This window comes from Elephas maximus, chromosome 26 (assembly GCF_024166365.1).
Source record: "Elephas maximus indicus isolate mEleMax1 chromosome 26, mEleMax1 primary haplotype, whole genome shotgun sequence".
Taxonomy (NCBI): Eukaryota; Metazoa; Chordata; class Mammalia; order Proboscidea; family Elephantidae; genus Elephas; species Elephas maximus.
Window position 1 is genome coordinate 42,528,905 of NC_064844.1, and position 16,186 is coordinate 42,545,090.

The 16,186-nt window shown below is 42.5% G+C and overlaps 1 protein-coding gene across 1 annotated transcript in view; it reads left to right on the forward strand.

The window, feature by feature from the left end:
* The first annotated feature begins 715 nt into the window (after nt 1-715).
* MSL2 (MSL complex subunit 2) overlaps nt 716-16,186 on the forward strand; it is a 45,229-nt gene continuing 29,758 nt past the window's right edge. Inside the window, exon 1 of the mRNA XM_049870481.1 lies at nt 716-2,094. Within this exon, the coding sequence (XP_049726438.1) occupies nt 1,953-2,094 (142 nt within the window). The 5' untranslated portion in view covers nt 716-1,952. The remainder of the gene's footprint in view (nt 2,095-16,186) is intronic.

The following is a 16,186-nucleotide window of genomic DNA, read 5'->3' on the forward strand; positions in this document are numbered from 1 at the left end:
CACCAAACGCTGCACGGATGCCTGCGGGCGCGTGGCCACGTAATCGCTGCTGCTGTCCCGGCTCCGAGGCGCTCTGCGAGGGCCAGCCAAAGGAGGCGGCGCCCTTTCTGTGGTGTGGCTGCGCTGTACTGTGAAAGGCCACGAGGACCGGGCCTTGGGCCGTGCAGGGTTATTTCCTCACACAGTGGTCAGTCAGGGCGAGGAACAGGCCGCTTTGGGGCCAGCGCGGAGCGCGACAAGGCACGACCCAGCGGGGCCTCAGCGTTGGTGGGCGCCGAGGCAGTGCAACGCGCGAAACCGACAGCCCACACTGGGGAAGGATAGGTCAACTAACGAAAGTGTCACCACAGGCACACGCCACAGACGCCTAGGAAAAGGAATTTGAGAACGCGTGGGGGGAGGGGCGGACAGTGTTGGCGGCTCGCAGTGAGCATGCTCCGTTCTGAGAGCCGTAAGTGGAGAAGCAAGCATGCGCAGTGAGCCCAGGGTGGGTTGGCAACAGGGAGGGGCTGGGGGAGCGGGTGATGTGTTTATCCGGTTTTCTGGGTGGGCGGTCAAAGCGCACGCGTACGGAGGAAAGGCGGAGGTGCGGGGTAGTGGAATGCGCATGCGTTGAGTGAGCCGGTTGTTGAGGGTGCGGCGTGGGGCTCTTAGAGGAGAAGCCAGGGAAAAGGGAAGCAAAGGGAAAGGAAAGGGCGGGGGGGAGGGGTGAGAGTGCGTTTGCGCATGCGTGCGAGCGGTAGCGACGACGGCGACGGGGGAGTCTCGGGAATGACAGTGGCTTTGCCCGTTGGGGTAACGGTCGTCGTCGCCGGCAGGGTCTGAGGCACCGCGCAGCCCTCGGGATCCATTAAGACGGCAGTAGTCCGGCCCGACCGAGCCATAGGGGCGCGAGGAGTCGGGGTGAGGGCGGCGAGGCTCGGGGGGAGGGGCCTGCGGCGTAGGCCTTGCTGTATGCGCTGGGTGGCGGCGGGGCCTGGCGGTGTGAGCGCTAGCTCTGTAGCGGCCGGGCGAGCGCTGTGGACTGCAGCGGCCGTCGTGCTTGGCGAAGGCGGCGTCTGAACGGCGCGGAGAAAATGGCCGGGCAGTGAGGGGGCGGTGCTTACGCCTAGTGACCCCAAAGTGTGCGACTTGAGCAAGGGGCGCCGCCGCGGCCCGGCCGGGCCTGCTCCCCGCCTCCACCTCCCGCCCGCCGCCGCCGGCCCGCGCACTTCCTCCCCGGCCCTCCCCGATCGCTTGGGGACTCTCCTGCCCGCTTTGCCACCTCAGGGAACAGCGGGGCTGCAGCCGCCGGGGCGGGGAACCAGGCGCATTCTGGGCCCCGCGTCCGCTATGGGGAGAGCGGCGGCTGAGTCCGCCAGCCGCAGCAGCAACTCTAGTCGCCGCCGCGGCTTCCTGCCCTAGATCGGGGAAGCAGACGCCTGAGCCGTCGTCTTTGCCGTCGCCGTTGCGCCGTCGTCGAGCGCTGGGATGGATTAAAGGGCCTTGCAGCCCAGAGAAGCGTGCCTGCCCGCCCCCGGACCGGGCCGGGGCCTGCTCCCGCGCCCCTCCAGCTCGACCTGAGGAGGTTCTGCCGCGTCCGGAGATGCAGCTCGAGCAAAGGCCGTCCTCCGAGCCGCGAGGCTAGACTGACCACTGGGTGCCGGCCTGAGCGCCGAAGCCGCCGCGTTTGTGCCCTGTGGCTGCTCGGGACGATCCCGAACGCTGGTTTTTCTCCCTCTTTATTTTTTGTCTGGAAGTCTCAGGGACAGAGAAGGGGCGCCAGGGCCCCATGTGTGGGAGGATTGCTTCAGCTCCACAAACTTGCACGGATTTTGGTTACTTCTTTGGCCAGTGGTTCGGCTCAGATTTCCTTCGAATTGTTGCAAATTCGCCATTGTTCCCTGGCTGCTTACAAAGTTGGATCCGGAATTTCTTTTCAACTGGGAGCCATCGGTGTCGAAGTGTCTGCAATGAACCCGGTGAATGCTACTGCTCTCTACATTTCCGCGAGCCGTCTAGTGCTCAACTACGACCCCGGAGACCCTAAGGCGTTTACAGAGATTAACAGGCTCCTGCCTTACTTCCGACAGTCTCTCTCGTGCTGTGTTTGCGGTAAGAAGCTTTTTATTGTTCCCTTTCCAACGCGCGTTTTGTTTAAACAACAAACCTGGGCAGTGGTAACCTACGGTTTGACGGCATGGTAGCTTACTTTAAGTTTTTATTTGTGCAGTTGAAATGGTAGTTTTGAAACTCGCCAACGACGTTTTGCCGGGCATTTCAGAAAAGCAGAATAATTCCAAAACGCCTTGTACAGCCGGCCATAACGTGCAGAACGGCTTGAATTAAGCTTTGGTTTATCCAGTTCTTTACCGTTTCTGGTGATGGTTTTTTAAGTGGGATAATGTATGCATGCTTGTTGCTGCCTTTAGGAAAAAAATCTCGCATACAGGGCTGATTGAATATCTGCCGTGGTTCAACATGGTTGTAGCATGTACATGTGGCATGTTTGCATTTCCCCAAGCAGATTACCTGTGGCTGGTGGTATAATTTACGCACCCACAGCCTGTGAACTCAGTACAAAACTTTTTCCTCAGTTCCTTCAACCAATGCGCCGTGGCTGGTTTGACGGCAGACTGAATGAGCCAGGGAAGACGGATGGTACTTTAAATGCATTTTAGGTAATGAGGTTATTACAGGATTATGTTTCTTATTTTGTGCTTTACTTTAGGTGTTTTTGTTAAAATGTTGCTTATGAACAGTATAATATTTTTGAGGGATGAAAGGAAAGGTGCTAAATTGTTTAATAGCTAGAAGCGTCTCGAAAGGGATAGTGTTGATTAACACTGCATGTATACTAATTGCTTGTCAAAGAAACCTGGACTGGAAACGTTAATACAGAAGAAAGGGGAACTGGCAAAACTGTAATGCCCCACTTGAACCGAAAATTTTCAGGCTTTATTGATCTATTTGCTTGGTAAGAACTTGAGAAATTCAGGCACTTCTAGCTTCCACTTTATCTTAAATTAGATAAAGGAAGAAGAGTACTTTTGGGTAGTTAGCTGAAAGGGGAAATAAAGTATTCATCTGAGATTCTTCCAACATTTTCTGTATAGTTCTGGGACAAGGCACTGAAGGGGGGGCATGCACAAGAGGTGAAGTTATTGTGTGTGTCTTTGGTAAACCAGGTACTTAATCTCATAAACGTTGAAGTTACGGAGTACCTTAATATGTGATTAAATGCCACTGTGACTAGTAACACTTAACACCTTTATCAAGAAGCAGTAGCCCAGGGCAAATTAATTGCCCTGGGCCTCAGTTTCTTAAGGTGTAAAATGAGAGTGTTAGGCTAGATTCAAAGTTTCCTTTCAGCTTAAAATTCGCAGTTACTGGTGTATGAGAATCTGCTTGGCTTCACAATACCTTCCTTCCCCACGTTTCATGGAGTGCTGCTTTTTATGTCCTCTCATCTTTTTACAGTTTGAGGACTGAGGAGATGGAGCTGCCAGAAGCTTGTTCGCTCAACACTTTTTTTTTTATTAGAGGGGTGGGGGGCCTGTGGGTAGTACAGCCTGGCCTGCAGGACAGCAGTAGATAGTGATGTCACTAAGTAACAGATCTGGTAGTAAAAAAGACTAGGTGGGTGAAACTTAGGCCTCCAATTTAAGGGAAAATGGTAGTTTTGAAATTGTGTATATGTTTGGAATTTGTTCAGACTCATAGAGACCCTATAGGAGAGGGTAGAACTGCCCCATAGGATTTTCAAGGCTGTAATCCTCATGGAAGCAGGGTTTAAATCTCTGAACTTTCTGTTAGCAGTCTACTGCTTAACTAGTGCGCCACTGGGGCTCCTTACCAGTAGCTTCGGGATAGCAAACCCAAACCCAGTGCCGTCGAGTCGATTCCGACTCATAGCGACACTATAGGACAGGGTAGAACTGCCCCATATAGTTTCCAAGGAGTGCCTGGTGTATTTGAACTGCCAGCCCTTTGGTTAGCAGCCATAGCACTTAACCAATACGCCACCAGGGTTTCCAGCTTCGGGATAGTTGAGGTCTGATTGAACGTTTTCCCAAATTCTAACCTGGACTTAAAAAATGACAGTAAGGATAAAACTACTTTTTAAAAGTTCTACTGAAGTAAAACCAGGCCTGGCAATATGAGGGAAATTTTTCTGATACAGGAGCTTTGTAATTCCTTCTTGTGCAAGTCCCCTACCCCCATCCTATGGAAAAGATTTGTGGGTTCTACTTCTCTTTTAAAATTGAGTACCTGGCATACAATTTCAGAAATCTGGGTATAAGTTCAGGTTTTTTTTTTTTTTTTTTTTTAATCTCTTTGAATATGTCTGTGGTTAGTTATTAAGGTACAAAAACAATATCAGTTACTTGAATTCAGATGCAGCATTTAATCACCTGTGTACCAGGTACTGTCTACAACTTTTTTCTAGCTGAGGAGCATAAACTCATTCAAATTAACAAGGCATGTGCAGTTTTATTTCATGTGGACAACAAATACGTAAAAGTAAAGTTTAATTTTAAATTGGTGTTGTAAATGGGGGGTTTGTTTCAAGGTCCTCTGACCCAATCCTATTTCAACCCTCTTTGCATAGTCCTGTTCTTCAGTCAGGTTGATATTTTGTTTTTTCAAACATGCGTATATCCTCTTTTCCTCACCTTTGGTCCCTGAAGTGTCTTCTGCCTAAAATACCTTCTTTTTCTCTCAAGGTCTAACTTATCTCCCTCCTTCCCTCCTCAGTGAGTTCTTCATTGCTCACTCCAGTAAAAAGTTCACTTTGTATTTTGAACCTCCCTAACTTTGTTCCAGTCATAAGGCACTTATATCCCCTTTAAATGCAGTTTTATATCTAATTCTTATAATAAGCTTCTTGAGGAAAATACTGTTTTTTTTTACGTTTTTGTGTTCCTGCTTCCCCCTCTCCTGTCCAGCGACTTGGATGTTGATGTTTATGACAGAACCGGAGGAAGAAAATGAGAGAGGGTGAAGAAGGAAAAGTAAAAGGCCTACAAACTTTGCAGTTAGGTTCAAATCCTGGCTTTTCTACTTACTGTGTAAGCAAGTCACCTCTGTTTTCCTTTATCTGCAAAAGGGGATAGTCATGCCTGCTTCAAGTTTGTTTCTCCAAATTTGGGTAATTTGTGGCTTGTTTTTAAGTGAGAAAAGCCTCGAACCCATGAGAATAAGTCTACATACCAGTGTCTGATACCTATTAGGTGTTTAATACTCTACCCTTAGGTGGGGCATTTTAGGTTCAGTGGTAGAATTCTCACCTTCCATATAGGGAGACCTGAATTCATTTCCAATTCACCTGATGTGCAGCAACCCACCCATCTGTCAGTGGAGGCTTGCCTGTTGTTTTGATGCTGAACAGGTTTCAGTGGAGCTCTCAGGCTAAGACTAGGAAGAAATGCTTGGTGATCTATTTCCAAAAATCAGCCAGTGAAAACCCTATGGATCACATTGGTCCAAACCACAACTGAGCATGGGAATGGTACAGGACTAGGCAACGTTTCTCTCTGTTTGAACATGGGGTCACCATGAGTGGTAGTGGTGTGGGGGGGGTGAAGGGGTGGCCTGACTTGAGGGCAGTTTACAGCAGTCTCATCCCTCTACAGAAGCAGAGAAGGATGAGAGGAAGTGAGTAAAGAAACAGAACCAGTCTGTTCAGTTATTATCAAAACTAGATTATTAACTGAAACTACAGGTTTATTACCATTGTTCTTTGAAACGTTAATTAGCTGATTATCACTGTTTGTTTTTCAGTTGCTCTGTATATTTAAATTTCCTGAAGCTTCCAGTGAGTGGGATAGCAGTGCTCCAGGGAATTACAGAAACACTGGTCAAGACAGTATTACTGTGGGTACTATTTGTCTGTTCCCTGCTCCTGTTCTAAATGTTGGATTTCCTTTATCAGGAAATAGAATTTCTTTTCATGCCACGGTACTTGAAAAATTCCGTGCTAGAGATGTTAAGTTTTTCGTTAAACTAGTAAGTTCCTACATGGTACGATAAATGTGATATATAGAATCAAATCCTATTGGAACTGGAAGGATATGTTAAGGGGAAAGAATACTACTTTCTGAGACATTTGGAGTCTTCCGAATTACCATGGTCAAATCTCCACTCAGGCACGTGAATATTTTCCTGCAGCGCTCTAATCAGTGTCCAGAAACAAACTGGTTCTCACTTTGTGGATTTATTAAATACTTGTGGGACCTTTTATGTTTTTTTAAAATTTTATTTGTTGTTGCAAATATACACAGCAAAACACACCAATTCAACAGTGTCTGTGTGTACAATTCAGTGACAGTGATTACAGTCTTTGAGTTGTACAACCATTCTCACCCCTCTTTTCTCAGTTGTTCCTCCCTTATTTAACGTAAGCTCACTGCGCCTAAGTTTCCTATCTAATCTTTTGCTGTTGTCAGTTCGACCTTAAAAAAGAGTGTAATGCTCAGGGTAGACCTTTTTTGCTAATTAAGCTTAAATGTCGTTTGGTTTTAAGAAGACTTCAGGGGATATTTTTGGTTTAAGGTTTAAAGATTATTACAGGGCAATAGTTTCAGAAGTTCACCCAGGCTCCATGGCTCCAGGAAGTCTGGATTCCATGAGATTTTGAAATTCTGCTCTACATTTCCCCCATTTTGATTAGGATTCTTCTATGGAACCTGTGATCAAAATGTTTGATAATTGTAGCCAGTCACCATCCAGTTTTTGTCTTATATTAAAGGAGGCAGTTCACCTTGTGGGGCCTTTTAGACATTACTTTCTCATTTATAAAATGGGGAGGAGTGGAGATTAGTGTTCCCCAAATATTTGACTTTCATGGGTCAATTAATAAAAAAGACTGGAGGTTGACATGGAGTGTCCAACTTTTTGTTTTGCATGTTGAGGACTTAAAAAAAACTATTGTCTTTTCTTACTGCTGCTATTCTTACATTCCACTAGAAGGGAGGTGATTCCTTACAGTGACACCCTTGCTTGTCTTGTTCACTGTTGTAGCCTTTGCACCTGACAGTCTCTCATTCATAGTAGGACCTCAGCAAGTATTTGTTGAATGGATGAATACTTGCAGCATTTAAAAAGAATGTTTTAGATCATCAAAATGGTACTGTAGTACATTTGGCCTGTTTTTCTTGTTGTTGTTCTAGTTTGTAATATCTTTTTAAAATGTATAATGAAATTTGTCATTTTGACCATCTTTAAATATATGATTCATTGACATTAATTACATTCATTATGTTGTGCAACCATCACTGCTGTTTACTTCTAGATTTTTTCATCACCCAAACAAAAACTCTGAGAAATAATAAGGCAACAGTTTCTCATTCCCACCTCCACCCAGCCCCTCGTTAACCTGTAATCTCTCTGTGAATTTGTTGATTCTAGACATTTCATATAAGTGAAATCACACAATATCTCGCATTTTTGGTCTGGCTTATTTTGTTTAGCATAATGTTTTCAAGGTTCATTTATGTCGTAGCATCTATCAGCACTTCATTGCTTTTTATGACTGAATTATAATCCATTGTGTGTATACCACGTTTTGTTTATACAATATCTATTTATAGACACTTGGGTTGTTTCTACCTTTGGCTATTGTGAATAATGCTGCAATGAACATTGGTGTGCTTTTAAGTCTTTTGGGTATATACATAAGAGTGGTATTGCTGGAGGAGCCCTGGTGGTGCAGTGGTTAAGCGTTCAGCTGGGATAGCCATCCCAGTGATATCTCATTGTGGTTTTAATTTACATTTCCCAGTGACTGACGATTTTGAGCCTCTTTTCATGTGCTTACTCATTTGTGTATCTTCTTTGGAGAAACGTGTATTCAAGTTTTTTGCCCATTTATTCATTGGTTTTTTTTCTTATTGTGCTGTAGGCATTCTTTATATAGTCCAGATATTAAACTTATATCAACTACATGCTCACCAAATATTTCCTCTTATTCTTTCTCTTCACTGTGTTGATAGTCTTTGCATGCACAAAATTGTTTAGTTTTGGTGAAGTCCAGTTTTGTCTTTTGTTGCATGTGCTTTTGGTGTCATATCTAAGAATCCATTGTCAAATCCAAGGCCCTGAAGATTTACTCATGTGTTTTCTTCTCAGTTTTATTGTTTTAATTTACGTATTAAGGTCACTGATCTGTTTTAAGTTCCTTTTTATATGGTGTGAGCTATGAGTCCAACCTCATTCTTTTGCTGTTTAAGTCCTAGTACCGTTGGTTTGAAGAATCTGTTCTTTCTGCATTGAATAGACTTGGCACCGTTGTCAGAAATAAATTGTCATGTTGTTATTAGGTTGCCGGGTGTCATCGAGTCAGTTCTCACTCACAGTGACCCTATGTACAACAGGATGAAACATTGCCTGGTCCTGCACAGTCCTCACAATTGTTATGTTTGAGCCCATTGTTGCAGCCGCTGTGTCAGTCCATCTCATTGAGGGTCTTCTTCTTTTTCCTCTGACCCCCTACTTTACCAATCATGATGTCTTTCTTCAGGGACTAGTCCCTTCTGATAACATATCCAAAGTACATGATATGAAGTCTCACCATCCTTGCTTCTAAGGAGCATTCTGGCTGTATTTCTTCCAAGACAGATTTATTTGTTCTTCTGGCAGTCCATGGCGTATTCAGTAGTCTTTGCCAGCACCGTAGTTCATATGCATTGGTTATTCTTTCTTATTCACTGTCCAGCTTTCACATGCATATGGCATATATAAATGGCTTTATTCCTGAACTTTCACTTCTTTCTATTCCACTGGTCTGTATGTGTGTCCTTATGCTAGTATCACATTATTTTGATTACTGTAGCTTTGTAGTATGTTTTGATATCAAGAAGTGTGAGTCTTCAGACTTTGTTCTTTTTCGAGTCAAAATATCTTAGTAGAATTATTTTCACTCGTTTTTCTACCCTAGAAGCCTTATTGAATCTTTGCAGAGTTGGGATTTCTGGTTTTCTCAAGCTGTTAGCATCTGATTTTATAGCCAGTGTTTTTTGTAGGTATGTGCTGTCAGTTAGCATTTTTCCATTTCCTTTATTATTATAAACCACAGGAAAATGTGCACTTTAAGTATCTGGTCTCACATTTGGAAATGACATGTTTTCTGGCAAAGTTAGGTAATTTTAAAGTTCTCATGCAACAATTAAGGGTGCACCTAAAGTGGCCAGGGCAGGTGTAATAACCTCTAAGGGTTTTCTGAGTCCTGCTAATCCTGCTAAGTGCTATTTCCTTGAAGTTTAAATCAGGGCTACAAATCAGTTCTTTCTGGTTTGAACTTCTGCTGAGAATGTGGATTTCTAACAAGTTCCCAGGTGATGCCGATGCTGCTAGTTAGGGACCAGCTCTGAGAACCACTAGTAGAGCAGTGGTTCTCAAAATTTATTATATGTAAGAATCATTTGAGGATTTTTTTAAGGTGTAAATTCTGATTCAGTATATCTGGGGTGGGAATAGAAATTTTCAGCAGGGATTTGAATTGGAACGAACCAGTTTGAAGCCCTGGTTTAAATCTCTGCCTGATGTTTTGAAGTTTGGAACTGTGGCCATATACAATATGGGAATTTAAGATTAGAAGGGAGCATAGTCAGTCAGTTGGTTGTTTGGCCTGTGACTTAACATATTCAGGATATGACATTGGTTGTGACTGCAGCACCACCGACAGCCAGTAGCTGTGAGTTGTCTCAGGGTTCTGTTCGTGATGTCATTGAGCTTCCAGCTCAGTTTTTACATAGACCTGACTAAAAAACAAACCTGTTCTTGTAGAGTTGATTCTGACTCATGGCAAATAGTCAGAATCAACTCTGACTATATCAAATAGACCTGCCACATAGGGTTTTTTTTGGCTATAATATTAATGGAAGCAGATCGTCAGGGACTTTCTTCTGGCGTACTGCTGGGTAGTTTCTAATCACCAACCTTTATGTTAGTAGTAGTGTGCAAACCACTTGCGCCGCCTGGTGATCCTGGTAGTGTAATGCTTAAGCACTTGGCTGCCAACCTAAAGGTGGTTTGAACCCACCCAGTGGCTTTGTGAGACAAAGATCTGGCGATCTGCTTGCATAAGTATTACAGCTTAGGAAACCCTCTGGGGGCAGTTCTACTCTGGCACATTGCGTTGCTGTGATTCAGAATCGACTTGAAGGCACTTAAGAACAGCAGCAGGAGGGTAACATTACTAGATTACTCTTCATGATGAGAATTTATATCAAAAGCCTTAAGGCAGAAAGACCAATTTCTTCACATCAAATATCCTTTCTCTAATATTCTTGAAAGCTCATCCAGCCTTTTCTTGAATATCCCTGGGGTGAGGAGCTAAAATAAATACTCTGCAAAATAGTCATGTCGTTGTTTGGTGATACTTTTTTAGAATTTTCTTTTTAGAAAGTTCATCCATTTTGCCCAAATCTTCTCTGTAAGTCTTGTCCACTGATTTTAGTTTTCTTTCCTGGTACAATTCAGAAAGTCTTTGATAAAATTTTACCCTTCAACTGTTTGAAAACAGTTTTTATGTCTCTCCTGAGAAGATTTCTCAGTTACTTGTCCTTTGGATGCATCCTGGCTTCAGTTGCCTCTAGTTGTGTGGACTTCTGTGTCTAAGTCCACATATTTTAGATGTGGTCAGATGGGATCATATGCTTTGATGACTTGGACAAATTCTTTAATTACTCTTGATTTCATTTGTCAGATGAAGTTTTTGGGCTAGAACAGAGATTTGATGGTGAATTTGGACCCTAGACATTTATTTTTTAGCTTGGTTAGAAACTATTAAATTGGTGTTCAACATTTCAGAATCTGGAGTCCACATAAAAATCCACATTTTAAATGCTTCTTGGGAAATCGTCAGTCTGGTTGCAGGGGGTCTACATTTCCTCGTGGCATAGCATTGTTGGCTACAGTTGAAAGGGGGCGTCTCTCCCTTTGGGGGTGGGGACATGCCCCCTCCAGTTTGTTCTTGGTTCCCCCCACCCCCCGCAGCCTTTGCCGTTTTTTTATTTTACCTGCTTGCCATTGTAGACGTTTGGATTTGTAACTCTTAGGAATGGAGGAGTTATAAGGTTCGTTTTTATGCTGTGGACACAATTTAAAAACTCGGTTGTCGTCGAGTCCATTCTGAGTCATGGTGATTCCGTGTGTGCCTAGAACTGTGCTCCAGAGGGTTTTCAAGGCTGATTTCGGAAGTAGATCACCAGGCCTTTCTGGAGGGGCCTCTGGTTGAACTAAAACATCCAACCTATTTTAGGTTATCATCTGAGCATGTTACTCTCTGCACCACTCAGGGACTCTGTTAGAACCATAGACTTCTAAAGTTGTTGGGAGCCTAAATTATTTTGTGAACCTTTTTGCCTGGATTAGAACCATGATTGCTTTCTCTTGTTTGGCAGTCAGGGAACAGTGGTTGCCTCACATTGTTTCTAATAATTAAAATATAAGGTGGTTGATAATGTTGTTCAAATCTTCTCAATCTGTTTTCTTACCTATTTTGTCAGTTATTGAGAGGTGTTGAAATCTCTGACTGTAATTATGGGTTTATTTCTCCTTGAGTTTGTATCGGTTTTTGCATCACATATTTTGAAGATCCGTTACTAAATGCATAAAACGTTTTAGAACATATGGAATACAGTTAAAAGAACTTATTTTTAATGTCCTTGTCTATTTTATCATCTGTGTCATTTCTAGGTTTGTTTCTATTTTTTTCTGTTCATTATGAGGGTATATTCCTGCTTTGTTCTGGGATGAAATTACTTGGAGATAGTTTGATCCCTTTGAGGTTTTTTTTTAAGCTTTTGTTTGGTGGGACCAGAGCAGTCTTTGTTGTTGTTGTGTGCTGCCAAGTCCATTCCGACTCACAGTGACCTGTAGGATAGAATAGAACTGCCCTATAGGGTTTCTGGAAACTCTGGTGGCGTAGTGGTTAAGTGCTACAGCTGCTAACCAAAGGGTCGGCCGTTCGAATTCGCCAGGCGCTCCTTGGAAACTCAGCGGGGCAGTTCTACTCTGACCTATAGAGTCTCTATGAGTCCGCACCTAACAACAACAGGGTTTCTGTATGGAAGCAGACTGCCACATCTTTTCTCCGTGAAGTGAACAGCTGTTGGCTTCATACCACTGACCTTTCTGTTAACAGTTGAGTGCTTAACCTCCTTACTTTAGGGCTAGTTTTTCCCTACTACAGAGGCACACAACAACAATTGAGGCAAGAATCTTCTGACAACTCTATGTAATGCCAGGTGAATTACCACCCTGGGTGGTAAGAACAGGAATTGTTTTCCTACCTCTGATTACAGGGATTGTTCCTTTGCTTGTTTCAGGTGGTTGTGTCTCCAGACTTAGTTTCCTCATATGCATATGTTGATTAGTACTCAGCTGAAGACTTGAGATAGACTGTGTAAATCTCTGGAGCTCTTTCTGTGCAGCTCGCTCATTTCTGGTACTCTTTCTTGGGAAGTCCAGAGGTCTTGGGCTCACAGCGCTGTCTTCTAAACCCAGGGAGACCATCAGGGTTTGTCTTGGCTCTCCCTTCCTGTGCTGTGGCCTGAGAACTCTCCAGATGGTGAGTTGGAGTGGTTACAGTACTCACTTCATTTGTACCACCTCTTGGAAATCACTGTCCTGTACTGCCTGTTTTCTAGTCAATACATGAATACCATTGCTTTGTCTAGTTTTTTAGTTGTTTCAGGTCGGAGAGTAAATCTGGTTATTCCCTTCCTTTTGGAAGTGGAAGTCAGATCATATTGTAAACATACACTGACCAGTACAGCAGCCACTAGCTATAAAAAAAAAATATATATATATAAAAATATATATAAGACAATTTAATTTAATTAAAGTGAAATAAAATTTGAAAGATCCAGTTCTTCAGTAATGCTTAGCTACATTTTAAGTGCTCAGTAGCAACATGTGGCTGGCTAATGGCTACCATATTGGATACGGCAAATATAGAACATTTCCATCATTGCATAAAGTTCTACTGGACAATGATATAACAAGTAAAAAAAACTCAGATTTGTTTCCGAAAGCTATGGGAGCAGTGAAAGATGCCTTCGATATTTTCATCCCAAATTTTTATTTTAAAGTGGTGAGCTGGATGGGATTATGGAGTTTACCACTGTAGCCTCTAGAAAAATTTCTCAATTTAGTGTTATCTAATGGGATTCAAGGAAACTCTGGTGGCATAGTGGTTAATTGCTAGGGCTGCTAGCCAAAGGGTCGGCAGTTCGAATCCGCCAGGTGCTCCTTGGAAACTCTGGGGGGCAGTTCTCTGCCCTATAGGGTCGCTATGAGTCGGAATCGACTTGACGGCCCTCGGTTTGGTTTGTTTTTGGTTAATAGGATTCAAGGTGTTGCACAGTGTTAATGTAGCAAAAGGTTTTTATTTTTTTAAAAGATAAAATAATTTAAATATTTCTTCCTTTCAAATAAGGCAGTCTGAAATGTCAAGTGTGCATTGGGAAAATTAGAGGTGACATAACCAGTTAATAAATCTCTGTGTCTGCCATGATGGTTTTAAATTGTTTAAATTCTTAGTTACGTATCACGTTAACTCTTAGCCATATTGTTTTAATTCTTTGTCATGTATTAATGCATATCCATTCAGTGGATCATTGCTTAAAGACAAACTTTAAGAAAGAGTTGATATTTGAATATAGTAGGTAATAAACAACAAAAACCAAACCCAGTGCCTTTGTTGAGTCGATTCCGACTCACAGCGACCCTATAGGACAGAGTAGAATTGCCCCATAGAGTTTCCAAGGAGTGCCTGGTGGATTCGAACTGCCAACCCTTTGGTTAGCAGCTGTAGCACTTAACCACTACACCACCAGAGTTTCCTGTAGTAGGTAATAAGGAGCATAAAATTGGCTCTAAGTATTTGCTTCATGATAGTTATTGTCCCTCTCTGTAAGTTGATTGTGTTCTACTAACATCCTGTATGTATCAACAAAGTTGCTAATATTTCAGAAACAAGGTTAAAAAGAGAAAATATACCCAGTTTGGCTTCTTAATTTTAGATAATAAAGACTATTTACACATGATATGTGTTACTTAAAAATTGTTTGCAAATACCAATCTGAAAAAAGCTACCTTTAATTCATCATTTAGTAACAGAACATAAAGACAGTTAAAAAAATTTACCAAAAAATGCAGGAATTCCAAACATCAGGTCACATAGCCAGTTTTGTCCCTACGTAATTTATTGAATTTAGTCTACATTTTTAACATTCATGAGTTTACAAACATGTCATTTTAAATAGATGCATGAAATAATGCATTTTGTTACGTAATTAAACTTCTTAGAACTCAAAATTTGTGTTTGTATGTTTAATCAAAATGAACCTTATAGTATAATCTTGTCTTAGTTATTTAGTGCTGCTATAACAGAAATACCACAAGTGGGTGGCTTCAACAAAAACATTTATTTTCTCACAATTTAGGAGGCTGGAAGCCCAAAATCAGGGTGCTAGCTCTAGGGGAAGGCTTTCTCTCTCTCTTACCTCTGGAGGAACGTCCGTGTCTTTGTCTCTTCAGCTTCTTCTGGTTCTTTGGAGATCTGCTTGTGTCTTGGCATCTATTTTTCTCCCCTGCTTGCTTGTTTAATCTCTTTTCTGTCTCGAAAGAGATTGACTCAAGATATGCCCTACACTAATCCTGCCTCATTAACATAAACAAAGACAACTCATTCCCAAGTGGGATTGTAACCACAGGCATAGAGGTTAGGATTTACAGCACATGTTTTTGGGGGACACAAATCTATCCATAACAATCTTTAACAATATGCCAATTAAAAATATTTTTTTCTTAAAATCACTTCATCACATTTTTCACTTAAATTATGAAATGATTAGGAAAATTCCTTAGGAGTGCATGTTACTGTGTAAGATAGCATGAAGGCAAAAAGTTTAAAGTATTTTAGTGGTGGATCAGAATTATTTGGAGAGCATTTTAAAAATACACATTTCTGGGCAGCATCCCCAGCTACATTGAGTCAAATCTGGAGTAGGCTGCGTAGGTGATTCTAATGCTAACACCTGAATGAGAATACTTCTTATGTGAGGTTCATATGAGACGACACACTCCTCCTCTCCAGCCTGTATGCACCGTGCCCATTCAACCAGCTCCTGTCCCCCGCTGCCTTCTCATCTTGCCCCCAGACAGGAGCTTCCCACATAGTCTCATGTGTCTACTTGAGCCAGGAAGCTCACTTCTCACCGGTATCATCATCTGTTTTATAGTCCAGTCCAATCCCTGTCTGAAGAGTTGGCTTCTGGAATGGTGCCAGTCTTGGGGTAACAGAAGGTCCGGGGACCATGACCTCAGGGGTCCCTTTAGTCTCAAACCATTAAGTCTGGTCTTTTTACGAGAATTTGAGGCCTGCATCCCACTGTTCTCCGGCTCCATCAGTGATTCTTTGTTGTGTTCCCTGTCGGGACAGTCTTTGGCGGTAGCCGGGCGTACCATCTAGTTCATCTGGTCTCAGGCACATGTAGTTTTTTGGTTTATGTGGCCCTTTCTGTCTCTTGGGCGCATATTTACCTTGTTTCTTTGGTGTTCTTTATTCTCCTTTGCTCCAGGTGGGTTGAGACCAATTGATACATCTTAGATGGCCGCTTGCTTTTGCTAGCAGTTCTTAGGAATTGTTTTCAGGACTATGGAATCTAGGTGACTAGGAATCTTTAAAGGGAGTAGTAATAGTTTGGGCATAGCTGTTTGAATTAGAGAACTAATAATTTCTTCAGTACCTTAATTTGTCATATGGACCTGTTGATTTTTTTTTGAGCATGCTTTTTCTCTTTGGTTTGCTTCTAAAATAAACTGCTTGGAAAAGTTTGAAAGAACAGATTTTAAGTGTCATTGAACGAAAAAGTTAAAGAAGAAAAATCGACCTTGAATAGCAAGCCCCACTGAGTGGGAAATGGTATTGTTTTAACAGGGCTCTCTGGTCTCAATTTCTCTTGGACTAAAACTTATTACTCTTTATAGTGGCCCCAATAATATTTCTGCATTTTGTCTAATGAAAAGATTTTTAAAGAGGTTTAGACCTCAACATATGCCTACAAAAAATATATATTGGGTATCGGTTTTGCAAGACTAAGAATGTGCTTTAAAAAGAAGATAACTTCAGAGTTTTAATTGTCCAAGAAGAGTTAATTCATTTATGCTCGCATGCTCAGTGATGTGTATGATCTTT